The sequence below is a fragment of the Chenopodium album genome, chromosome 16 (assembly GCF_948465745.1).
Source record: "Chenopodium album chromosome 16, dcCheAlbu1.1, whole genome shotgun sequence".
NCBI lineage: Eukaryota > Viridiplantae > Streptophyta > Magnoliopsida > Caryophyllales > Amaranthaceae > Chenopodium > Chenopodium album.
In genome coordinates, this window is record NC_137849.1 from 3234257 (window position 1) to 3261227 (window position 26971).

A 26971-nucleotide genomic window follows, 5' to 3' on the forward strand; every position below is an offset into this window, starting at 1 on the left:
ATAGACGCCGAAGGATCTCCGGTTTAACACCCTAGAAATTCCTTTCCTTTAAAATACCTATTTTATCCTGTTTAAAACTTTAATAGGAATATCTAAGACATTACCGCCACCGTGATAACGGCTAAGGCAACTATCAAAGACACACAGCGGAAGACTAATTTCAAAACCTTTCAAAACAAGTCAACTTGAAAAAGTCAAGCAACGAAAGTAAAGACAAACCAAAGTCGAACGAAGTAAAATAAAATCAACCTACAACTTGGAACCATTATAGGCCCTTATTAAAACCAGACCAAACTCAAACTTTTTTGTTATTCACGCATAACAATATTATCATAAATAATTAAAAGCAATAAACACATCATATACTTATAGAAACTAGCATGATTCGCTCTTCACTCATGCCCATTCATGAAAATGCTTCATCACCTGAAAAGCTTATCTCTACCTATTTCCACTACTCTCCATTAAAAATGGGTCATCACAGGGCCAAGATAAAGACAAGGCCAATAGCACACAAAACACACAATCAGCAAAGCTGAGTACATAAGCGTAATTAACACACTAGCATACAATTCCCTATCAACACACTACTTACCTTGTAGCACCTGTTTTTCAAGCATACAACATTCAATGAAAATTCTCACTAGACACTAAATAATTTATTTAGCATTGATTACGCATCGAACTGGTTTCCCACTAACCTCCCCCAAATAAATTGAGGTTACTGACACGGGAGCTAACCGTGCCAGCATCAAAAACCACTCATAAGTGGCGGAATTCCTGCGCATAATAATAATAATAATAATAATAATAATAATAATAATAATAATAATAATAATAATAATAATAATAATAATAATAATAAAAGGAATGTACAGCGTCCTGTACTCCAGTATAAGTTATGGTTAAATATAAAACCCCATAACTCCCCCCATATGTTCATACTCAAAGTATATACGTTCCAAGAGTTTTGGTGCGTAATCTCTTTCACTTTACGTTATTTATAGATTATTAAACTCAGTGATGACTCTCAAACCATAATCATTCAATCAACAATAATTAATCAAATAATTCAATATACCAATTTAACTCTTGAATAATTAGTGACCATATAATATTAAATGTTGAACCCTTTTTTAATTCTACCTCGGTGTCAAAGACACCTTAAACGCATGAAGCGCCACAAATCCTATCCCTCGGTGTTAAAAACACCTTAAGTGCATTAAGGCACCAACATACAATTTATTCCTCGTGTACATAGACATTTATATAGCTCCTTCCTCATGCTTAAAGCATCAATAAAAATTATATGAACCATAATAAAATTCCTTTTCAATATTCTAAACCAAATTAAACATTTAGTTTAATTAAACATGCTCTCTAACATGCCATAAATAAATATGTGTTTCATAAATAATATTCCAAACTATTATTTTCCATCCAATAATCCATCACAAATAAATCACGCCTCATAATCCAGTCACCAATAACATCCAAATCATAATTTCCAATCCAAACCTAGCATGATACTACTTGTAATCAATCAAACACATTTAGCATGCTATTACATCAACATAATTATGCTAAGTACGCGTACGTACCTTGCATACGATCTTAATATCGCCATAATTAATAAAAATCGCTCACTTTAAAGTTTTCTACAATTTAAAATTATAGAAGAGTATTAAAATCCACTCCACACAAATTTTCAGCAATACATACTACTATAAAACCCCTCATAATTTATTTAAAATAAGCTGAAATTATATTTAAAACATCATACTTTAATCCCAATGAATGGGTAATTAAAAATTCCTTAAAGAAACTTGATTTCTAATGCTTTACAAAAAATTCCTGCACTATATTTTCATTAAAACTTGCTGTAATTTAGTCTTAAAACACTTTAATTAAAGGTTTACACCATTATATATCATAATCCTTCAATAATTTATAAATCAAGAACCTAGGGTTTCGAAAATTGGGGCTTTTTGATTAAAAACATAATCTGAAAATTAATTAATATAATACTCATAATCAAACATCAAATTTGAATCACAAAACCCATAATTAATATTTAGATCTAGGATTGAATAGGTTTTAAAAAAAAATAAAGTTTTAATTTTTTTTTCGGAAAAAAGGGGTGGCTGGCCGGCCACCACTGCCGGCTGCTGCTGCTGGTGGCTGGCGCCGGCGTCCCACCGGTGGTGGTGGTGGCCGGCGGTGAAGGGGAGGCGACAAAGGGGAAGGGGAAAAGAGAAAGAAAAGGAAAAGAAAAATAAAGAGAAAAGGAAGAGAAGTTTACCTTGGGTTTTCTCCACTCTGGACAAAGTTGATTTGCCTCATATGTGGGATATTTATACCCCTTCTCTAAGACCCTTCTCTCTAAACTTTTCTTTTTAATTTTCCTAATCCCATCCCTAATAAAACTTTACTAAAATAAAACTTTCCTAAATTAAACCCCAACTTAATTAAAATAATTAAATAAACTTTCCTTTTTTATTAAATTAAATAACTAAAACACTTTAAATAAGACATTTCAATGCAATTAAATACTTCTCAAAATACTTATTTTAAATAAAATACGTATAAAAATACGAGGTATTACATCCGGCGCGGCCGCTCATCTTCCTAGGTGGCCACAGAAAGGGATTTTTGGGCGCCACCAATTTAAACCCCTCTCCCAATTGGAGGAATTCCTTGTATAAATCTAACTCGTCATTCAGGTACCCCAAGGCCGTGCTACCCACAGTACAGGCGTTCGGGTCCTTGAAATTGTCGATGTTGGCAACGGCCTCCTCCGCCGCCGCCTCATCCCCTACCTCGTTCTCTGCCTCATTCTCTGCCTCCTCTTTATCAAGGTGAGGGGCGACCCCAAACTCAGTAGACAAGACTCTGTCCAAATCAGCAGCCTCGGCCGAGCTCCTGCTTCTGGAGCTCTAGCCGCCTCCAGCCATCACTACACCCTCAGGCACTAAGGGACCCTTGCCCTTATCTTTTGCTGCGGCCGCTTGATTTCCCAAAGGAGGGGCACTGTGAGGTGGCAAGTCGGACGGCTCGGCAATTACAATGCATGTCTTAGGCCTGTCCGACCTGCTATGTTGGAGATGGGGTTATTCAGAAATTGGGACGAACGATCCAGCGTCCGCCCGAGAAGAGGTAGGAGGCCTCTCCTGAGATAGCAACTCGGCCAGATCCATGACCGAGTTGGCGTATTGGGGGAACCTTAGTTCCGGGGTTTGCCCGGACGTTCCCTTGGTAGAAAAGACGCCTCATGCTCTTTGGCGTTCTTCGAAAGAAGTGGTCACTTCGACCACATAGCATCCAGTGCCACTAGTTGTGGTCGTATTGTTAGTAGACTCAGTCTCGGCGTTCGGGTCATAAGGGACCCTTGGATGTACCAAAATGCCGTTCGGGTTTCTAGCAGCGTCTCTATCGTACGTTTGCATCGTACGGGCCATTTTCAACTGCAGGGACAGAGAAGAATTGGTGGATGAGAGTTGGCACGCACTAGAAATGGACCCACTCCATGAAGGAGACAGCTCGTCTCCGTCCACTTTAGACTCCCCAGTCCTAGGCAAATGGCCGGCCTCATGAGGAGAAACTGACGAAGCTAGTGTTGAGCCAGGTTTAAACAAAAAGAAAAAACTAAGGCAAGAAAAAAGAGAAGAACAGTCGGCCTACCTTTGTACGTGTAGAAAACTCTGGAAGTCCTTGAAAGTCTTGGAAGTTGGCCGGAAAACTCAAACCTTGATCGGAAAGTTCAATCAAACGGCGGAGCTCTTGAAGATTCAGGGAAGAAGTCACTTTCTCTCTCTAAAAGCTCTGACTTCTCTCTAAAAATCTTAAAGTAAGTGACAAAGTGAGGTCAAACCTCTTCTATTTATAGGCCAAATTTATGGGGACAAAATGGTAAATCCACCTTTCCCGCCCAAGAATTCGAACGGTTACTTTTTGAAAAAGTTAACCTAGAATTCAAAAGGTTAAAAAGGTGATTTTGTTAATTTGGACGGGAAAAGAGATGGACGAGTAACGGCACATCCAAATAGACGGCCACATCAGCGGAATTAAAACTGCCATCCTAAAAAGCTGGGCGTCTGAACTCTCCTCCAAAAATTCACGCGGCATGTTCCGTCCGCCTAATTCCTAGACTCAAACGTCCCTTAGAGGGATTACAGACGGATAGGACATGTCTTTCAGCCCAAGGCGGCCATCCATTAAATGGGTGGACAGATTCGTCCGCCTATTCCGCTATAAGTTCTATCCCCACGTACTCGGACACATTAAGACGAGTAAAGAATCAGAGGAGGCGGCCTATAGCTTACGAGCCACCCCCTTTGAGGGACAAATATTTAGGGTAAAAATACCCCATACACGTGGTCCAATCCCGTAGTGATACGTGGCCCAATAAAAAGGCGACACGTGTCCTTATGGGAAGATGACACGTGTCAAGTTCAGGAGAGCACCTGCAATGAACAAGAAGGGCCTCCTTACATTAGGAGGCCCAAATCTCGAGAAAGCTGCAAAAAGGCGCTAACCCCTAGGCACGTGTCGCAATCTGATTGCGTCGCCAATCAAATCGCGTCATTCTAGGGCAATAACCCTAAAGGGCACAATTCCCCACCCCTATAAATACCCCAATCATTTATGATGGGAGAGGTGGATTGTGACATAACATTAAATAGAGCACTAAATAACTCCAACTTCTCTCTACTTTCTCTCTCTAGCCTTTTCGATTTCAGGTTACTAACTTAATCGTCGAAGGCGAATATTCCGTCACTGGAATATTCGTATTTTTCAGGTGTCCGAGTCTCGTTGCCGGCATAAGCGTGACCAGTATCACGTGGGATTCCAAAAAACCCCGAAACACCACCATTTTATTACGGAGTATTTACTTTGTTCCCGAAAGAAGGTTATGTTTCCATAATTGGTAGTTTTATACTTTTCCTACATGGTTTATAAGAAATACGGAGTATAAGATAGTGGAAATTAATGATTCGATGTCACATATGGAATACTCCGTATATTTTGTGCACTATAAAAAAGAATAGTTACATTGGGAGTACGTAAATAATTAATTTTAATAAATGGGTAGGAAGGGTTGGCAATTGTGGGGAAAGGGAGGATTTTTTTTTTTTAATTATTATTATCAAAATTTTAAAAATAAAATAAATAATTTATTGAATTATCAGAATTTTTTATATAAAAAAAATTAACCAATGAGGAGATGACACGTGGATTGCAACTTGATTGCAACTTGGTATAACATGTCAACTTACCTGGTTAGTTTAAGATGTTTGGGAGAAAAATTAGAAACTTAGGTTTATTTTGAGCAGATTTAAAGGTTGGTGCTTTTTGGGAGAACTGAACGGAACAAAAATTTGTTCGTTGTTGTTAAATTTTCCGTAAGTTAATAAAAGTTCGTCTAAATCAAGAATGTGTGTTTACTAATATTTTGGATATTGATTTCTTGCCAAATTATAAAATGTTGCAATTATTACAACAAATAGTATGGAGAAGTTAATGAGTACAGAGTAGTTAATGTGTAAGGACTACGGAGTAGTTAAAGTCAAAAAGCCCGTACATTGCACATATTACTTAATATCGAGGGTATTTGGTATGACTAATGGAAATGGAGTGAAAAGGCAACAAATAAATGTTTGGACCTAGTCTATTTCCTAAGCCTAATGTACCCGAAATGACAAAAATGCCCTTTCATGATCTAGTCCATTATTAATCATCACAAAGTACAGATTTTCGCCTAATCTGTCCACTAAAATACAGCTTTGTCACCTGAAAGTATATCTATAAATAGCTCACAAACGAATAATGATCGTAACTTTTTTCTAATTCTCTATCCTTCTCTCTCTTAAAAGTACTTTTATTGACTTAAGTTTTGGAAGGTCTTTTCCAGGTCACATCCCGGACAAGCTAACCTTCTCTTACTTGCAGGTCGAGCCCTCAGACATTCTTGCAAGGCGGAGCTCAGGGACATTCTTAAGGACTTTAGGACAATTGGACTTAGACTACAAGACCTCTTAATACCCGAAATACCTTATTTAACACTTACCTTTTGATTTGTTTAGTTTAATCATGGAAAATAATCGCTTAAACCTATCTTCTTTTATTTTTGTTTGAGGAGAGTAAGGTAATTATTACCTTAGATTTTAGAGAGGTACTAACAAATAAGGGTAATGATAATTGTCATTTGTCACCCAACTTTTCAACCAAACTATTAATAACGGTAATGATTTGTTTGAATCCGTTTCAAAAAAAAAAAAAAAAGAAAACCGGCCAAACATGTAAGAGTTAATGAGTAATTAAATCTATACTTAGTATTTAAAAACTATAACCAAGAAACTAAGAAAGACACATGTCATCATCCATTCCATTACACTTCTCTAACCATAGTGCCACATGTCATTTTACACTATTAATTTTTTATTGCACCATTTTTTTTAATTCTTTCATTAAGCTTATACGTAATCTTTCATACACACTTCATCTCTTCATCTTCATCTCTCCCCTTTAATTCAACCTTTTCCTATTCTTTCTTTAATTTAGCTCCTTCCACCTTCTATTCAAGCCTCTTTTTCGATTAAAGTTCCATAATTTTAATTTCTTTAATCATGTTTCCGATTACATATTATACCCTATAATGACAAACTGATATTTCTTCACTTATCTCTCAATATAATTTTATATTAATAACCCGTGCATTGCACGGGGCCAGAAGGCTAGTTCAAATAAATAGGGTCACCCGCTTGAAGGGTTTATAACTGTAAAATCAATGCAAAAACCCAGATTATCAACATCCCCAGAAAAAAAATGGAAGCAGTGGTAGTGGATGCAGGTTCCAAGCTTCTCAAAGCTGGTTTTGCGATTCCTGATCAAAACCCACCTTTGGTACTCTCTTTTACCCTTCAACATTTTCTGACAAAACCCACTTTAAAATTTTAATTTTTGCTTTCATTTTCTTCTTCTTATTATTATTTTTTTCTTTTTCCTTCTATTTTGTGGGTGTGTTAATTTTTTTGTCAACGTATTTTCCAGATTTTTTCTTAACTCTTTTTGCTGTGACGTCTTTAATTGCATGTTGATTAGGAATTTAAAGAATCCAATTTAAGCTAATATATGTTGCTTACCTTTAATTTTTTTTTGGGTTTACTTTCAAATTAAAATTATTAATTTTAATTTGTAGGATTTTTATGGCGTTATTGTTTTAATGAATGTCATAATTCATGTGTTTTGTGGATAAATGGTGAACTTTTGCTTTGTATGCATGATTGTTAAGCAAAAAAAAGGTTCCCAATTCAGAACATAAAATGTCATAATTTCCCCTTAATTTTTGGATATAGGTTTTTATTATTGTTTAGGGACAGGAAAGATAATGTGGTAGAAGGCTAAAGAATCTGCGCAGTGAAATAGTTTTGTTTTCCTCAAAATTTAGGATGACTTATGCTGTTCACTTGTGGTACTATTTGGTGGTATCCTCTTTTAGGAGAGGGTCAAACAATTAGAAAGGAGTCATTACATGCATACTCGGGTATGGTAGTTTAGCCAAATTAGTATGAGATGAAATAATTTAGTCAAGATCGCCCATTATAGATGTAGGGAAGTCTGCTTTCGCTTGAGCTTTGGTTTGCTGGAATGGTTTTTGGCAATTCTGATTTTCGACACACACTTTGACGGTTTGACCCTTTAAAATCTTGTCACTTCAAAACTGGCTTATATGAGAAGGTTTAACTACCTTGTTTTATGCAAAGGTTGCACATATGTTGCAATGAGATGCTAATGATCATTGAAATGTGGATTTCCCCTTACTATGAAAAGAGGTGTAAATTGATATTGATCCATGCTTTTGTTTCCCAGAAAGTACAAAAAAACATTTAAGTTATAGAAACTTCTCACTCACATACCCCATTTGATCCTTCCTTTTATTCCACTTTTAAAATATGTGAGAACATTTGAGAGGAAGATTTTCGTGATCATGAGGAATTTGTTTCCCATGATGGCAACTGACATTAACATTTTTTATTTTGTCCAATGAGTCACAGGTAATTCCTACTCAGATGAAGAAGGTCTTGGAGGATGGTTCAACAGTAAATGCTTCAACAGTTGAGGATATCACGATTGACCCCATTGTTCGTGGCTTCGTTAGAGATTGGGATGCCATGGAAGATTTGCTGCATCATGTTCTCTATACTGGCCTTGGATGGGAAATGGGAAACGAAGGGCAGATATTATTTACTGATCCACTTTCAACTCCGAAGGTCAAAGATTATTACTCTCTACCTTTCATATAATTTCTGAATACTTCTTGTTGGAAGTGATTGTAATTGGACATAATTCATTCTCAAATGATACTAGTACGTGGGCTTCTTTCATGTTTTTCATGCTAATATATGGTGTTAGGGGCCAAAGTGAAGTTATTTGAATAATCAAAGCAAGTTGTTAGCTACATGACCTGACCCAGCTATTTAAATAAATTGCAATTACATTTTGATCTGGGTAATAGTCAAGGTGTTGGATGAGTGGAATCTTGTGAGTGTTGCATTGCTCTTTACGACCGTAGTGTGAATTGATGAAATGGAAGAATTCCATGTCTTCATTGTAATTCCACAGTTTTGGAATGTATTCTGTAGAGTATGCTTGAAAATAATTTTTCTTTTAGCATGCTATCTTGTGAAGAAATTAGTGTAAAGATTGATGGTTACTAAGATAAGTCTTTAAAGCTATGATGCTTATTCAAGACAAGGAAAAAAATTACTCAGATTTATTTCCTGAAATAGGAGACTGCATAATCAATACCCTCCATCAATTGTTGTTGAACAAGGAATATGGAGCCCGTACTCGCTGCACATTATTATGATTTAATAAGATATCCATAGTCCATCTATATATGTAAGAAAAAAAGAGCAGATGGAGTGTGCTTCTTATCCGTAACTGAACCTGAGATCTTACTCATTGTTTCTAGTTTAAATTTTGGTCTCATTTCTATATATATTTTGCATGCATGTAGTATTAACCAGGGAATTATTGCATATACGTGTCTTTTCTAGTAGATCCATGATACTATACATCGACAAACATGTTCAATCCTCTTCTTGATGTGATTCACATTGTAGCTGTTGCTCAAATCTCAAGTATTGTTGTACTCTTGAACAATTGCAGGGTCTACGAGAACAATTGGTCCAACTGCTGTTTGAAACTTTCAATGTCTCAGGGTTTTATGCTGCAGAACAAGGAGTTCTATCACTATATGCTGTAGGGCGTATATCTGGCTGCTCAGTTGATATTGGTCATGGAAAGATAGGTCTGTGATTATAGAGTTGAGAAACTGATGTTTTAAAAGTTATTCCCCCTTTTTTTAGCTTTAACGTTTAATTGTGGAAAATCTGCATTTCCTTAATTCCTTGTGGATGCTTAGTATTACTTGCGGTCTTCTTTTATTAATGGAATGCTTCATTGTAGCTGAACTATAGTCAAGTAGTTGAATCTAAAACAAATAGATGTTTCTTCTTGATTGATTTTGATGTGTATGTGGAGTGTTTATACTAGTTAAAGATATGTGTATTTGTACACTAAGGTTAAGATATGAGACTTGAGTGCAAACTGCGAAGTGCCTTTTCCTGTCAGCTCTCTGGTGATGATTCCTATATCAAATGGCCTAAATTATTCTGCTTGATCTGCAAAAATGCAGTTTCAGCATTATGCTCATTATTGATTTGTGTTCCTAACAATGACAGAAAAAACAAAAGCCTGACTTGTATCCTTCCATTCATAGGGAGTTAAGGTCTCACAAGGTCTTCATATTGCCTCCTTACCTCCTAACCTGTCTAGACAGGTGGAAGGGCTGTTTCCAAAATCGCAGTAGCTGTCATTCAGATATAGTGGATATATCTGTAAGTGGGTGTTACCCCACCAACACACATGACTAACTTCTCAGCTTCTCTATTTAGCCCCAAAAACAAGCCGGGTCCTTATTGTTGGCTTGCTCTGTTTACTTATCTCAGCTGCAAAATGAAATAGTATAATGACTCTCAATTCCCAGGTGTAGGAATTTCTTCAAGCACTATCCATCCCAACACACATGACTTATCCTGATGTAATTTTCTTTACTTTTGTGCGGGCATGGATGTATCACTCTTACATGAGATACAAGTTGTTGTAAAAGTAGAGTTTAATACAAAAAGTCAACGGAAATAAACAAGAACAATATAATAGAGGAAATTTGGTGTGGCGTGATAAATAGCTGCCTTTGAAAACGAATTCCGGTGCAACCGGGTGCACAACTGTAAGTAAGAGATGGAGTCAAAGTAAACTTATGCCCAAAGAACAAATGTGTTTAGCTAATTTTTGTGTGTGTAAATCTGATTTCTTTACCTGGAATTTATAGAATAATCAAAGGAAGTTCAAGAGGTTGAAGAAGACCAAATGGAGGTCGACTTAATTAGAAATAAAAGGGGGGTTTAACAACCTCTTAAGCACCCCATTAATTGTGGGTGTTAAGAGGGAGTTACATAGGAAGAGGAAGAGAAAAGAGTTGTCAGTGTGCTGACGTGCAACCGTGCCCGGTCGGGTGACGTTTGCCTGACCGGGCAAGAGTGATATGTAATCTCAACTTGCATGTGCGCCCAATCGGACGAACAAACGACGAAAATCAACTTTGCACCCGTACCCGACCGGCAAGCAAACGTATTAAAAAATACTTGTACTAGCGCCCAATCGGGCGAGAGCCGAGAGTGCAACGGTCAAAACAAGTCAGTATGCAGGAGGTGCGAGTATTGTTTATTTTTATTTTACTAGTCTAATTGTTTGACTACTGGACCAATTTGGAGGATCCAAAGTTGAACTTGATGCTTTTGGGTTTAATATGTGACATCTAAAGTCATTCAGGTTATCATGTTACCTTAAGAGGCTTATTGAGCTAAATCTGGATATTTGCTTAATATTAGGATTTTATCTATAAAGCAAACCCCCATACTTCCTCTATTTACTTTTATCGCTAGATTTTGACTTTTGCACTATTCAGGCATCCTACTTCATTCGAAAATTTCTTTACTTGTATAAAGATAAACGTTAAACTGCTATAGATTTTTGTAGTTCTACTGTTTTGATCATTATTTTGTAATATTTGACAATACATGATTTAAGATTTTCATGGTTAGAGTAGTGTTTGACAAGTGTTAAAGTTAAAACGTTGTAATTAAAAGAGAACAGAGGAAGTATTGTGGTCTTAGTTTGATATAGAAAATATCCAAATCTTTTTCACCAAAGGTCTTTATTGCATATTAAGTTCCTTTGATAAAGTCAAGGGTATGTAACTTAAACTTTTTAACACTTGCAGACATTGCACCAGTTATCGAAGGTGCAGTTCATCATATCTCTTCAAGGAGATTTGAGGTTGGAGGCATTGATTTGACGAAGTTACTTGCTCAGGAACTTGGAAAATCAAATCCAGAAGTGAATCTGAAATTGTCTGATATTGAAAGATTGAAAGAGAAGATTTCTTGTTGTGCTGAGGATGAACTTGCTTATGAGAAGCTATTGCATAACTCTCAGAAAGAACAACATACACTTCCTGATGGACAGGTTTTTTTTTTTTTTTTTTACTGATTTACCACTTAAATTATCGATCTGTTTTTCAATTTAAGATCCTTTCCCCAAGTATTAGTACTTAGTAGATTCCTTTTTTTCTTGCTGGCTTTCATATATACTTGATTGATAATTAATGATTTTGATCGTCAGTAAAAGCAAACAAGACAAATTTTGTAACAAATCTAAAGTGAGGAAGTCACAAGGCAATGGAAAAAGCCAACACCATATACCCCTCATTAATAAAGTAGGTGAAAAACAAGCACTGATTTATAATCACCCACCTTGCACAATTTCCCTTGATTTTGTGTTACGAAATCCCTTCTCTGAGGTGCGATCTTAATGAGTGTTTGTAACCTCTCACAAGGTAATTAGGCATGAAAAAATAATGACTCATTCCCTCTTTAAATGGAGGATGGAATCATAGTTTGATACAAAAAAGAGTAATTCTAGATTCTTGCGTAGATCTAGTAGAGAACTCTTCATTATTTAAGAAAGTAGTATAGCTGTTAATGTTCAAAGAGCACTATTATGTGTTAGGATTGGAAGAATGTTTACATATGCTATTATCAGAAAGCATAATATAATATAAGCATAGAGGACATCATTAGATCTTACAATATTCAAAAGTTCCATATGGGATGAAAGCTTGTTTGGATCATACTAACCACCCCCGTTAAGTTTTATGCTTTGGGCAGTATTTGGGGAGATTCAGATGCATGTTATACCGATCTAGTCGAATAACTGCTTGGACTTCTGTATTTGTGAAGGAGACTTTGAAATTCTCCTCAGATTGGAATCCCTGAATTAGGAGAGTATTCTCTAGGAGATGATGAAAGTTCTGGAAGCTGCCATTTTCACTTTATGATAGGGGACATGATGTCTGTAGAGGGGGTAAACAAGGAAAAGTTTTAAGGCTGGATTTAGGATTTTGGTGGAGTTTGCCTAGTGTTTCTATGATAGAGTAACGGTAATCCTAGTGAAGAAAATAAATGAAGAGGTGCTGATCTATTGGTTTCACTTCATAGCTTATAGCTAAGCTTTCAAGATATCATCTCATGCTTTGCTAGCAATTAATTTTCTGTAGTTCTTTGAATTAGCTGACTCAATATCTATGTGTATCCCCTCATCTACTCATACCTTAATTACATGGTACTGAATGTATTAGATTACATACACTGACCTTGTCCTTTTGCATGCAAAATTCAGGTCATTACAATTGGACGAGAAAGATACATTGTTGGTGAAGCATTATTTCAGCCTTCTATATTGGGTTTAGAAGCGAATGGAATTGTTGAGCAGCTGGTACATAGTATATCCACTGTATCATCTGAGAATCACCGTCAGCTTCTGGAAAACACAGTGCTCTGTGGTGGCACATCTTGCATGGCTGGTAAGTCAAAGACCAAGAACTTCCCAACTTACGTACCTTGATAGAGTGCTGGAATGCAACACTTTTTTGTGAAATGCATAAAATCTAAAGCATAAAGGAATCTCCCTTAGTTTTACCTGGTGGTTGTTTGGTAGGTTCTATTTGATTGTCACAAATCATGATAAACAATAATAACGCACAATCGCAACAAATCTTGTTTATATTGGCTCTTATTGTTTGTAAACTGACCACCAGTAAATCTAAATTAATTTTTCAATTTACACTTGAAAATTACATTTCTAGCTGTTCACAATCCCCTCATTCTGAGCATTTCTAAAGGCCAAGTGAATATAGTGATTTTGTGTGGATTCAATGTTACATGTAAGTGTAATAACAGTTATACAGGATTTTGGTGGTCAAACTGGTCATGTGGCTCCAAAGACTTATAAATTGTATTGGCTTTCAGATCAATGTTTAAACAGAAACAATTTATTTTCTATTTTGGGTGTAAGCCTCGAAGAATCTCTTTGCAAATTTGCAATAAGGTTAAGGCTGTGTACCTAACTCTCTCTTAACATCCTAGATTAGACTCATTAGATCCATATCAGAGGCATTGGGATAACAGTAATGCTTGACACAATTACACAACTCCATCTCACGCCAGTGGCGGATCCAGAAATTTGAAAATGGGGGTCCAAAATTTTTTAAACTTATACAACCCAAAAAATTGGAGACGTTGATAATATCAATGTTTCATTATTGCATAATGTTTTTACTTTCTAATTCATCTTTAGTCTGTAAGTTTACATACATCTTTTGTTCCTTTAACATTGCAACATGAGGGTAGTAATCACTCTTTTCAATACACAATTTTAACCTTTAAAAAAAAACTTTAATTACGAGTATGTAACAGTAACAATAACAATAACCACCCCAAGTAATTATTTTTCCTTACATATATATAAATCATTATAGAATTAGTGTCAAAGCGCAAACGTTGCAATATTTTAAATCCGAAAGACCGAAACTAATATATTATTTGCAATTTTATATGGAGAAATGTATAATTTATCTTTTAGGAAATCAACTTTTTAGAATGGGAGATCAAAAACTACAATATGAGATAGATTTTTTTTTAACACACCTTAAATTTCATAATTCTAATGTAAAAATAAAGGGGATGCAAGTGCTTCCCTTAGTGGCCATATAGATCCGCCAATGTCTCACGCTCCCTTGAATTTCACATGGTCTAGCACTAAGGTATCGTATGGTACATTCAATGCACACAAGCACATTAAAAACTTTACCAAGTTCTTACGAGTAGGTGAACACTAGAAGTGCTTCTTTGAATCCAAGAAATTGTGCCTGAAATTCATTTCTTCTTGGTGGATAAGATTATTCACACCATTTTGAAGTTAATTAACTGCTGGGATATTTTATCTTTAAATCTCTTGACATCAATTTCCCATCCTGGGTTTGGGTATTAACAGTGATCAAACTTAGAATATTCCTCTTCGAGTTTCAATGAAGTTTCCGAAAATATTTTCACTCTTTTTAATCAAGAATTAAAATTAATATTCAAATGTTTGCAGGGTTTTTCACCATCAAAGAAGTTTGGATTATTCAACACATAATTATTTAAATCTTCAAAGTTAATTATATCAAAATATATTTTTTTTTTTCTTTATGCAAATTCTTGTAAATTTTGGGGACATTCAACTTAGCGAGAGTCATGTGCTTTCCCATGTTTAGAAAGGTGTGGTTCGGGAACCCTTCTAGCCTTTTGATGCTAAAATTGTTCTATAATCACGTACTGAAATCCCCACTACATGCCCTTTTCCCCTAGTTGACTTTATTTGGAACTCATTTAAGGTCAAAGCACTAGTGTTTAAAACTTGTTTGGGAGGCATAGAATCTCTCTGATGCAACAACCTTATCCTAATTAGTTTGTTAGATATATTTTTTTTTAATTTTTAATTTTTAATTTCTTTTATTTTATTTTTTTCATATGTATATGGATGTTGGATGTAGTTGTTATACTTTGGTATATCTTTGGATGAATTCTCAAGAATCTCGACTTTTCCTTGGTACTACAGGCTTTGAAGACAGATTCCAGAAAGAGTGCAACTTAAGTAGCTCAGCCATCCGTCCTTCTCTGGTTAAGGTAACATGATCTTTGACACTGTTACCAATGCCTTGCTGTATGGGATAAGTTAATTTCTATTGTTGAGTTGTGATGTTTAGATTATACTTAATATTTGTCAGAGCTGGGAGTATGTATTGCATATCATATCCTTGTTTTGATAGATTCAAGGAAAGTGATATTTTTAGTTTTGCTCTTTTAAAAGGATTCTTAAGCCCCGCACTACCAAGCCATTACTGAGCCAAGTTGTTAGACAAAAGAGATGAAATGTGAAGACTCTTCTCCGTTTTAAAGATCTATGAAATGTGATGCATTTTCTGTGAGATTAGGACACTTTAGCGTACCACGTCATAGAGCAAGAGCATATGTAGACCCTTTGTCTTGGCTGTCCAACTACAATTCTGTAACAAGTTTCAAAGCCTAGCATTCAAACCGCTTTCACAACCTTTTTCATCTTCTTCGAGAAGTGTTAGTGTGGTTAACCAGTTATTAAGAGAAACATGCTCACTTCTAAAGATTTGGAGGCTGTTGTTTATATTCACAGCAATTTAAGATTACTCTATAGAAAGCAGGAGTATAAAGATGGGCCATGCAAGAGTTGGGTTTTTGGTAATATAATCTATTTGTTTTTTTAAGTTATATAGACAAATGAGATTTAAATTTCCATATCGTGAACTAAAACTAGGGAGGTGAAGGATTTGCTGGTTAGTGATGCATTGGTGGGATCAACTTTTCTGGAGTTTACACTCACGATGATGAATTTTTTGAGGATTTATATGGACTCCAGTTTCTACGACATGTGGAATACAATGATTGAAGAAGTGAAGAAATTCATTAATAATCATGAAATTATGATTACTGCTTTCCTTATAGGTCACTCTCACTGACTCACATATTCATATTTGGGAAATTGGGAAGTTGCAAAACAATTACAACATTACTTAATTTAGCTAATGATTAACTCTTCATCATAAGTATCCCTTTTTATCTCTCTCCTTTTCTGTAAAACTTTGCATCTCTCCTTCCCCCCCTACCCCCCTCAGTTGCAATTGAAAAAGAACAGAGGAAGAATGTGATTAACATGCAAACATTTGAGTTTAAAATGTCTTAAGATGATTTTATCTCTCTTATATTGTAATTTCCTTTCCGAATTTCCATGAGTTATCTCTTGATTAGAAATAATAATTTCTGATAGTAGCTTGCCACATTACCTAAATACGGGAGTATGTATCTGCTGAATTCCTTCCCTTCTTGTACTGACGCCCTTGCTCAACAGGCACCAGAATATATGCCTGAAGACTTAACCAAGTATTCAGCATGGATTGGAGGTGCAATTCTTGCCAAAGTTGTATTTCCTCAGAATCAGCATGTGACCAAGGCAGATTATGATGAAACAGGGCCTTCAATCGTTCACAGGAAATGCTTCTGAAAGTTCCAGTTAGTTCCCTGCATACTCTCAGTTTCACCTGTACACTTTGTAACATTTTAGTAGGTTGTCATGTATTTGTTTTTGTAAAGAAATCGATGTTGATCGATACCAACTAAATGCAACCTCTTTAACAGTTATGCGTAGCATGCTTCAGTGTAGATATTATAATTGTAGCTTTACTATGTGTTAGATGTTTTTGGTAATGTAAGAATGTGTATATTCTTAAATCACTTTTTCTTGGTGCTTAAGATTTTTTCCTTAACTCATACTCCTTTTTTGTTTTGAGTTGGTTTTGAATTAAGTTGTGCATATAAGTTGGCATAATAATTTATAAGCTGAGTTCTCATACATTGATCACGTCAATTTTGAAAACTGTAAAGTAGTTTTTCCGGTTTCCATAAACTAATGGAGGGAACGTAGTATTTAGTTTACAAAAGATTTGCAAACTGAAAGCTTTGAAACGTAACGAATTATCAATAGGATGAAAACTGCAGATCACTTTGTTTATGAACTTTATTGCTCTATTTGTGGAACAGCCCTCGCAGTATAGAATATGCCAACGTGCAGACTGCAGACTGCTAAGCACGTCTAGATGTAATTTGTGGAGTGACTTGCACAAATTCTTGTGTTTGACCTGTCTTAAAATAAATGTATTATCTTATTTTATAATATATAGTTTTATGTGTATTTCCATATCATGATTTTTTATTAGTAAATTAATAATAGAAGAAATTTTTTCTGATTTCATTGGAGAAATTCTAATATTTGTTATCCAAGTATTTTAACATTCAAGAACAGCCGGCATTAACAACATATTTTGACTCACTCTTGTAGGGTGAAGTGAGGGTGTTTTCATGCTGAAGTTATCAGCAGCACGGCCAAACTCAACGTGCAATCCACAACATTCTCTTCTTGTACTGTACTTTCCAAACCAACTACATTGTTATATCTTCTTTCATTTGTCTCCAAACTTTCCAACTTTCTACCTTTGATTCTTGTTTTAAACCTCACCATGCCTGCACCCCTTCGACAATCCCTGACATCATCACCACGACGGTCCCCTCCTCATTCCCCGCCTCAACATCCTCCCCCTTCACCACCTCAATCCGGAGCCACAACCACACCAAACAACATGTCATTGTCACCTCAAGGACCAATATCCCTCCAAGCACCCTCTCAGAGGAAAAACCCTACTAAATCAAATAAACTCTTAAGAAGGGTACGCTCTGTCTTTAGGTCCTTCCCCATTGTATCCCCTACATGTCGGATTCCAATGTCCGGTAGGATTAACGACGGGCATGTCCATGGTGGGACTCGGATAACCGGGACACTTTTTGGGTTTCGAAAAGCAAGGGTAAACCTAGCAATCCAAGAAAATCCTAGGTGCCTCCCCATGTTATTGCTAGAGCTAGCCATCCCAACCGGGAAGCTGTTGCAAGACATGGGCTTAGGCCTAGTGAGGATCGCGCTAGAGTGCGAAAAGCACCCGTCTGACAAAACCAAGCTCATTGAGGAGCCCATTTGGACAATGTATTGTAATGGTAAGAAAACTGGGTATGGCATAAAAAGAGAGCCAACTGATGATGACTTAAGTGTAATGCAAATGTTGCACGCTGTTTCGATGGGTGCTGGTGTACTGCCTAGTGGTGAAGGTGTTGAAACCCCTGATGGTGAGCTCACGTATATGCGCTCGTTTTTCGAACGTGTGATCGGATCAAAGGATTCTGAGACTTATTACATGATGAACCCAGATGGGAGTAATGGTCCTGAACTTAGCATTTTCTTTGTTAGGATATAGGTCACAAAATTATGTGATCAAAGATTGTATTGAACTAATTAGGGATTACAGGAGTTGCTCTAGATTTTCACTTATCCCTTTGTTACATGTATTTCATGACCAAGTGTTACTAATTTTAATGTTGTGCAACAATATATAGTGTTTTACATTTTTATGATCTACAAAAGTCATGTAGATATGAATAGTTGTATTTGTAGATATAGTAATCAACCTTGGAGTTTTAATAAGTTATTTCATAATTCTAATGGGTGTTAGTTTTACAATTGCAAGTTGTTTTACATGTCCCTCTTTAACCGTTTCATTTGCCAATGATGAACATTGGGCAGTAATATATTTAATTATTAATAATATAAATGGTAAAACGTTAGTTTTTGAACATTTTATGTTGAGATGATATGCACTCATAACTATATTTGATCTTATGCATAAAACACGAACTAGAGTCAAAATGATATACTTTGTATTTCTTTTGTATTTTTTTTTAATACTTGCAACTTTGTTTATGTCTTTCATTCAAATATTATTATACTTTTTCCATTTTCTTATAAATGCAACACACCTTTTTGACACAGACAGAGATTAAGCAATGTAAACAGACAAATTATTCAAAATTATTTGTACACATAGTTACAACCGTAACCTTTCTCTAATCTTGGCGCTCAAATTATTTTGATAAAATTGCTCGTTTATTTACTTTAATCAACTCCTAAAAAACATGTCAAAAGTGTTGCATTTAAAAGAAAACAGCAAAACTAGTATTTTCAAAGGTCTATTTTATGGATTTTTTATTTTTTATTTTTTATTTTATTTTATTTTTTTACTTATTTAATTTTATACATTTATGTAGGTGTCAACTTTTGTGTAGGTAAATTAATTTACTTGGCTAATTGCGACACCGATCTTCTCCTTGGTCCGCTGGATTAGACTTTGTGTTTGATTTAGTGGATCTTAGGTTCGAAGGTTGGTAGGTGATTATGATGATGATGATATGATAATGGAATTAATTGAGGTATAATAAAATACCTTTTTCTGTGAAATTATTATTACTCCTATTATAATTGTAATTTTAGCATTAAAAAAATTAGTACTACTAGTATTATGATAGAATCTAAACTAATACCTTTTTCTACCATCTATTAGCATTATCTATAAGATTATACTTAGTATGATTGTAATTTTTGGTATTATGGCATCTAATTAGCATTACCTATATTATTATTGATTTGATTGTAATAATAGATCCTAAAGCATTAACCATATGTGCAATCTAGCTCTTCAATAATAATGCAAATTGAACTTAACAAAAAGTAAAATTCAAAAATATGCATGCGTAGTTTTTCAAAAACAAAAGAGAACAAAGGGGGAAAAAAAGCAAAGAAATCATCATAGCTTAACAATCAATGAAAATTTCCTTTAAAATTGGCCGTACTATTTCTCCAAGTATTGCTCATCAATTCATCATCCACTATTGGACCTCCTAGACGATAAACTTCCAAAGCTCCAAACTAACAATGGAAATTAACGAAAAAAAGAAGAGATGAAGGCCAAAATTGAACTCATCAAATCAAACCAACAGATTACAAAATCATACAAACTAATACAACAGCTCGACAGGATTAGCACTTGTATTTCCACATACTGAAAGATGCAAATCCTAAGTCTACAAAAGCCTAAAGAATATCATCATGCTATTATCGCTACATTAACACACACCATGCTACTGCTACAACAAGATTGAGGGGATCATCAGAGATCAGGAAACGAGTTTCTCTTGAATCTTGTGTTACTTCCAAAGATTATCTTGGATCAAAAAAACCAGGACCAGCCTTTGAAAGAAGCTCCTTTCCAGCGTCTCTTCCCATTGCTACCATATCATCAAAAGCATATGAACCCCTTCGAGAAGTCTCGATTACTGCAAGATATCATAAAAATAATTTAGGTCCCTCTGTCCAAATTATTTGGGTACTAATCTATAATTCGGTCTTGATATTTTTGAACTTCTAGTAAGCCAAAATCTGAACATCCATAATACCTGTGTAAGAATTATACAGATAGACTACATTGCTACACTGGTTTGGATGCAAGTTTAGAGCTATAAAATTAAAGTAATAAAGGAAAGTTGTGGAACTCAAGCTAGAATTCTTTACAAATGGCCCTAAATTCAATGAGGTCGGTCATAAAGCTAGCTAAGCATGGTTAATGAAATAGACAACCAGTGAAATAGATCTACCTTTCTTTCCGTCTGTAGAAGCAACAAGTCCCCTGAAAAAGCAGTCCCCATTTTCATCTCTGCAAGCATAACCAGCAATAGGAGTACGACATGACCCATCCAAGGTCTCAAGGAACGCTCTCTCACAAGCAACTGCTAATCGAGTTTCTTCGTGATTTAAAGAGGCAAGGTAATTTGCCTGTAAAAAAATGGTTCAGAAAACAAAAGAAAGCATTGTTTGGAAAAAAGTGGATGCAATATAGCAAATAAAAGATGGAGCACAGAAGAAATTATTTGCATAATCATCACCTGTTATGGAAACCAAAACAGCTCAAATATTGAGAACATGAAGAAATAAAATCATTCATCTCCATCTAAGAAAAATCAATTGCAGCCTTTATAACTTGAAGCACTGTAAATTCAAAGCAATTGACAATAAATAAAACCTTAGGAGCCCATGTAGCCGACCCCACTTATGGGATTAAGGCTTTGATTGATTGATTGATTGATTAAGATTGAGCCCTATGGAACACATTAGGCAACACATCACTCCTCCAAGTATGTGATTGATATACTTCATGGTTATGCATTCTCTCTCTCAATTTGAAAGGGTACTAAATCCAAATTAATGGGAGTTTGCAAGAAAGCAAGGCTTACATGAAGCATAGAGAGCTCAAGAAAACCTGAGTTTATCAAATTATAGTTTCCACCACTGTACCCAATAATATGGTCTTTAATCAAAACCCTTACAAAAATGTATCTTTCAATCAAAACCTATAAGTCTTGAAATCACATCTGAATGACAATTTTTTTTATAATTCTCCTTCAAATCCCACTAAACTCACCAGAGAGCTTCCCCATAGAATTCATGTAATTCCAATTGCTTCATCATTCATTTAACAGGTAATAAACACATAAACTCACACAACATTTTCAAAATCATTTCTAGAATTCAAACCAAAAGATGAGAACAAATAAGGAGACCTTCTGATGCGCCTCATCACATTCAATTGCTTCCCATAGGTTTTCATCGTCAAGGTACATAATTAAGTTCATTATACAAGACAAATCAGATTCTAAAATGATAGTGACAAGTAATACAGACTAGTCCAAGATTAATCTCTGCCCCACCATAAACAATAATGATTACACTTTCGAACAAACAAGGAACTAAATTTACACATTCCGGATCAATTTTAATTTGAGCATCCCGTTTGGACAAGTGCAAAAAGTTTAAGAGTTGATGAATGAACAAATAGTATGATAAGCATCAGTATCCATACTACTGATAAATTGGCATATTTGCTAATTTGCCCCATTCATGAAAAATCAATGTGTATTTATGCTAAGGAATAGATTGGAATAATCAAACTTACCATCTTTTCATCATGATTTAGGCAAGCAATTCCAATTGCTCCTTGAGCAACAGCTGGAAGCATATCATCAATAGAAAGAACAGAAGAAACATTCTCAGTCATATTTAATCGCTTTAGTCCAGCCAATGCCAAAAGTGTTGCTTGCACTAATCCTTCGTTAAGCTTTTTCAAACGCGTCTGTACATTGCCACGGAAGTTATCCAGTACCTACAAAAATATAAAACCAAATCAGTAAGTACTGTTAAGTCAATGAAATTTAAATTTAAATGGATTTCCAAATTGTGAGTAGTCCATCTCTGAAAAAAAAAGCGAGTAAGAGAAAAGAAAACATCCATGTCTAAATGGATAATGCCAGCACGACCAGCAATGAGTACAATATCCAAAGGTTCACAGTATCATTACAGATTAATAAAGAAGTATACAAACTGCAGTAAATATGTTCTGTACCAGAACAGCTAATAAGGGATTCACAATCCAATCCAAATTTTGCCATATTAACATCAAAAAAGCTTAACTTAATATTTTTTATTATAAGTCACAAGTTCTTTTACATGCTGACACAGTACTTTCACTCTTTCAGTAATCTACATTGTATCAATTGAGAAGCTGGCCCTACAATACAACAAGCTAATCTTGTTACTGGACAGGATTTTATCACACAAAATTACTGCTATCAAAATTTGAACTTGCGACTTAAAAGCACATAGACGAAGAATTAAATTATTATACGAAGTACAAAATTAGCAGTCTGCCTTGTTTAGTTCAGTACCACCCTCGATGAAACTGGCAATATGCCTTTTCATTTGTGCATTACTTTGTTAAAACAGACGACACCAAAGTATTTGCTCAACCACTGTAAAAGCCATTAATGGACACCAAGTTCACTCCATCAATGGGTTTTGTAAAAGGTGGAAAATACTTGTCTAAACAGATCATAGGAAATTGTACTTGCTCATCCCTTGAGGTACATGAGACTATAATGGGGAAAAAAGGGCTTGTTTTTCAACCACTATATTAAATAATTAAATGTATCACCCAGCTATAACAAGCAGGGTATATGAATTTCCTTTAGTTTTCAAGGCATACTAAGAATGGTGGAGAAAAGAAAAACAATAAGTACTAAGTAGACTTACTTCAAGGGATGGATATCTATGTAGTAATTGAGATTTCCTTCTCAGTGATGCAGTACCAACAACACTACCAGCAGGAAGGTCTGCTAAGGAAGTTGCAGTGGTGGAAATAAAGGCATCACGAACATCCTCACGCTCAAGGTTGCAAGGTAAAACTATCTTGTCTGGTAAATATGTGGGAACGTCCTTCATGGAATGTACAGCAATATCAATATCATTATTCAAGAGGGCCTCATCTATTTCCTTAGTAAACAAGCCCTTCCCACCAATGTCTGCCAGTGGTTGAGTTAGTATTTTGTCACCAGTTGTCTTTATTATCACGATTTCAATCGCTCCCTCCTCAGCCAGTTCCTCATGTGCTGCAATAAGCTTGGATCGTGTTTCATAAGCTTGAGCAAGTGCTAATGGACTGTCCTACACATATAAATAATGTATATAACTCCAGTAGAAATACGTTGAAGAGAATACAACATAAATCAAAATAAATAAATGAAATTTCTACTAAGAGGCTAGAAATTGAGCCTTCTCACAATATCATACTATGCCAAATAAACAAAGAGAGGAGATTAGAATTTAAAAAGGACCATCTATTAGAGGATCAACATGGGCACTGAATTGCCGGATGAACTGATTACAAAAAGATCCCTAGAGCAATTTGTGTTACGGGGAATTTTATTGATTTCGAGCTTGATCTGGAAGGGCATTCTACAATTTTCATACATATGATATGACTGAAGAACTTGGTAATGATCATGTAGTTTGGAGGAAAATGTGGGTATCCTACAAACTGTAAAACTGCAGAAATTAAGACATTTCTAGTGTTTGCACTTTGCAGTGATCAATGAGAAATGGAAATACTTTTTGTGTATCCAAAGGGGGCCAGGATAGACTAAATTCTGGTAGTGATAATGTGATTCTCAAAAAGGATCTAAAAGCTTGTAGAATCCTGCAATCCTTAGTTGTATATTGCTATCTCTGTTTGGAAATCATAGTCATGCTGATAATGTTTTGAACTAATAATGTACAACAAAATGTCGACGGAGAGAGCCACGATTACTAATGACACATAATGGATCCAATAGCAAGGATTCGTTGATTTCCAATTTTCAATCAAGCACATTAATTATACAACACCCAATGGTTATTTATTGACATCAATGCACTACTTGAACCAGTATTCTTTAAATGAAAACAAAGCTCAAACTTATGAACAATGCAACCAACATGCCCATGTATTGAGTTAATCTAATCCTACACATAATTCATACAGTAAGCAAAATCTCCAATTCTCTTGAAACAAGCCATTTTGTACAAATTTAGCAGCTACATACATCATACAGACCCAATCTCCCCACTTCCTTCCCCTCTGTCCCAAAATATAATATAACAAGGGTAATACACATCGTTTTCGTGGATGTCAACTAGCTTAGCTGGTTAAAGTCTTGGGGACGACACCCAATACCTTGAATCAAATCCCATCTACATCATTACCCTAGAGCTCTGGATACACAAAAATTAACTACATATCTCCATCCAAACATTTAAAACAAACACAATTTTCGCTAAGTGTCAAACAGAACCCAAATCAGATCAAAGACATCAAAAACGAAAATTAAAGGTACATTTTGACAAAAATAAACAAAACCCAGAAAATAAAACCAAAAATGGTACCTTCCTCGAGTTCCAATCCTAACAAGAGCAACTTTAGATTCTGGGTTTTTTTGTTCAACAGCAATGGAGGCTCTGGTAATCATTACCCGTTGTTGTCTTCTGAAATTATGCTTCATAGTTGGAGGTTTTATGCATGGAAAATAGATTCTAGAACCTGCTAATGCCTCCATTGTTGTAGCTTCAAGAATTGAATTGAATTGAAGTTCTGAGATAGGAGAGAGAAAGAGATAGAAAAATGAGACAAATTTGGATTTGGTTTGATGATGAAAAAGATAAGGACTTTGATCTTCAGAATTTGGGAAATTTAGACTTATGGCATTGGTTGGAAATGGGTATAGGATTCGGATATGGGGTCAAATCCAATAAATTAGATTGGACTATTTTTTTTAAAAAAAATGTTTATGGATCAACCCATGGAATATAGATAGGATACTTGAGATTTTATAAAATTTAGCACAATAATATGAACATAGTAGCCCATGCATATTGGTCATGGACCCCCATTGGCAATATGTTCACAAATCTTGTTTTCAAGGATTAAAGCATATGATCCAATCTTGGTGTTGGGTGATTTGCTTTTAATTTAATTGTTAGTCTAGATAATAACAATAAGGTCCTAGCAAAGACTGAGGTCTCGTGTACAATAGGTAGAGATGTCAGTTCAGATGACTTAGCTGGGCTCAGTTATGTCGGAACAGGTTAGGTTTCTTTCAAGTTTGAGTCATGCTAAATCATTGTGCCTATACATGTCGAATTATGGATTAATTTCAAGTCAAGTCGGATAAATTTTGGACGTTTCAAATGATATGTTGAAAGCCCCACCTCTTAATCGAATCCCACTCCAACCCTAAAACTTCCTCCACCCCAAAACCTGCCCAATCCCCACCCTTACCTAAGAATATGTAGAACAACATTCAAGTTTTAAAAAAACCTTGACGCAAATTTCAATGGGGGGAACTGGGGAAGGGAAAGAGAACTCGGGGAAGGGGTAGGGATATATGTGACTGTTTGGCTGGAAAAGGGGTGAGGTTGGCTTCGGCGAACAAGAACATGAATGAAGTAGGGCTGGTTTAGGTGAGGATCGAGGAAGAGGGAAGGGGAACAAGAGGGGGTTGATTTTTTTTTATTTTTTGTTAGGAGGTAATTGGGATTGAAGAAAGTAAATAGCCCTCAAAGTTTGGATTATTCCAAAATAATCTAAAATTTGAATTATTATAAGAAAACACAACAAAGTTTGAATTATTTTCAACAATATTTTCTTATAATAATGGAGATTTTTTTATTTTTTATTTTATTTTATTTTATTTATAGGAAAAGTGTTATTGTTGTAGTTATAAATTGTAGTAGTTGTAGTAGTTATATAGCCAAACATTATATTGTAATAACAAGAACAAGAACAACAACTACAATAACAAATATGCAATAATGGATGTTAAAATCCCAATATGGATCTCACAATATGAAAATATATGTCACTATCCGGTTCTTAATTTTTGTAGCCTTGTAGGACTATACAAGATACAATCCCAAATCCAACTAAGGTTTTAATTAGGTTACGCTCATGACTTAGCTATTATAGCCAGCAATAATATTACTCTTTCGTCCTTTAATATTTATATGTAATTTACTTAAGCTTATGTCAAAAAAAAAAAAAAAAAATGGTTACGCTCCTTATTATTGTCTTTACTCGATTTTTTCAATTATGATATCAACTTAACTCTAATAGCTTTATTGGTTTCAAAATAATCTAATAGCTGTGTAATGAATTGTAAGCCTATCTAAATACTCTAATCTTAGGGTCTATTCACGTTTATTGAATTGAGCTGAACTGAACTGATTGGAGCTGAACTGAATTGAGCTGAGCTGAAATGAATACGTTATGAGAAAAGGAAATTAGGAGCTGAACTGAACTGAACTGATTGGAGTTGAATTGAACTGAACTGATTAGAGCTAAACTGGAATTAAGGTGAAGGGAACAAACCCTTATTAGATATTTGTTTATATTATATATATGTGTATAATAATTTTTTTTTTTAACATGAAATAAGTGAAAATAAAGTGATACATACATAGCTTCCAAGTGAAACTGTCGTAGAACAAATTTGGTCCTAATCAGTAGTGGTCAAGTCGAGCAAGTACAGCTGTTCTAACTACTAAGCATGTTTTAGGCAAATTCCGTGTGCTACTACCTACTCCATATTCATATTCAATTACGAATTATAAACTTTTGCTAATTCTTTTGCGGTCG

At 35.2% G+C, this 26971-nt stretch overlaps 2 protein-coding genes and 1 pseudogene across 2 annotated transcripts; 2 read left to right on the forward strand and 1 right to left on the reverse strand.

Moving 5' to 3' along the window:
• Positions 1–6763: 6763 nt before the first annotated feature.
• LOC145584671 (actin-related protein 7-like) lies at positions 6764–16787 on the forward strand. The gene is made up of 7 exons (XM_081641484.1): positions 6764–6903; positions 8055–8270; positions 9172–9313; positions 11348–11592; positions 12805–12988; positions 15064–15131; positions 16387–16787. The coding sequence occupies exons 1-7, from the start codon at positions 6826–6828 to the stop codon at positions 16537–16539; spliced, it is 1086 nt and encodes a 361-aa protein (XP_081497610.1). The 5' UTR covers positions 6764–6825; the 3' UTR covers positions 16540–16787.
• A 707-nt stretch (positions 16788–17494) lies between these two features.
• On the forward strand, positions 17495–18426 carry LOC145584672 (protein MIZU-KUSSEI 1 pseudogene; annotated as a pseudogene).
• A 1297-nt stretch (positions 18427–19723) lies between these two features.
• On the reverse strand, positions 19724–25003 carry LOC145586082 (porphobilinogen deaminase, chloroplastic-like). The gene is made up of 5 exons (XM_081642812.1): positions 24724–25003; positions 23056–23461; positions 21923–22129; positions 20568–20745; positions 19724–20249 (listed from the first exon to the last, which is right to left on the reverse strand). The coding sequence occupies exons 1-5, from the start codon at positions 24891–24893 to the stop codon at positions 20134–20136; spliced, it is 1077 nt and encodes a 358-aa protein (XP_081498938.1). The 5' UTR covers positions 24894–25003; the 3' UTR covers positions 19724–20133.
• Between the last annotated feature and the right edge of the window lie 1968 nt (positions 25004–26971).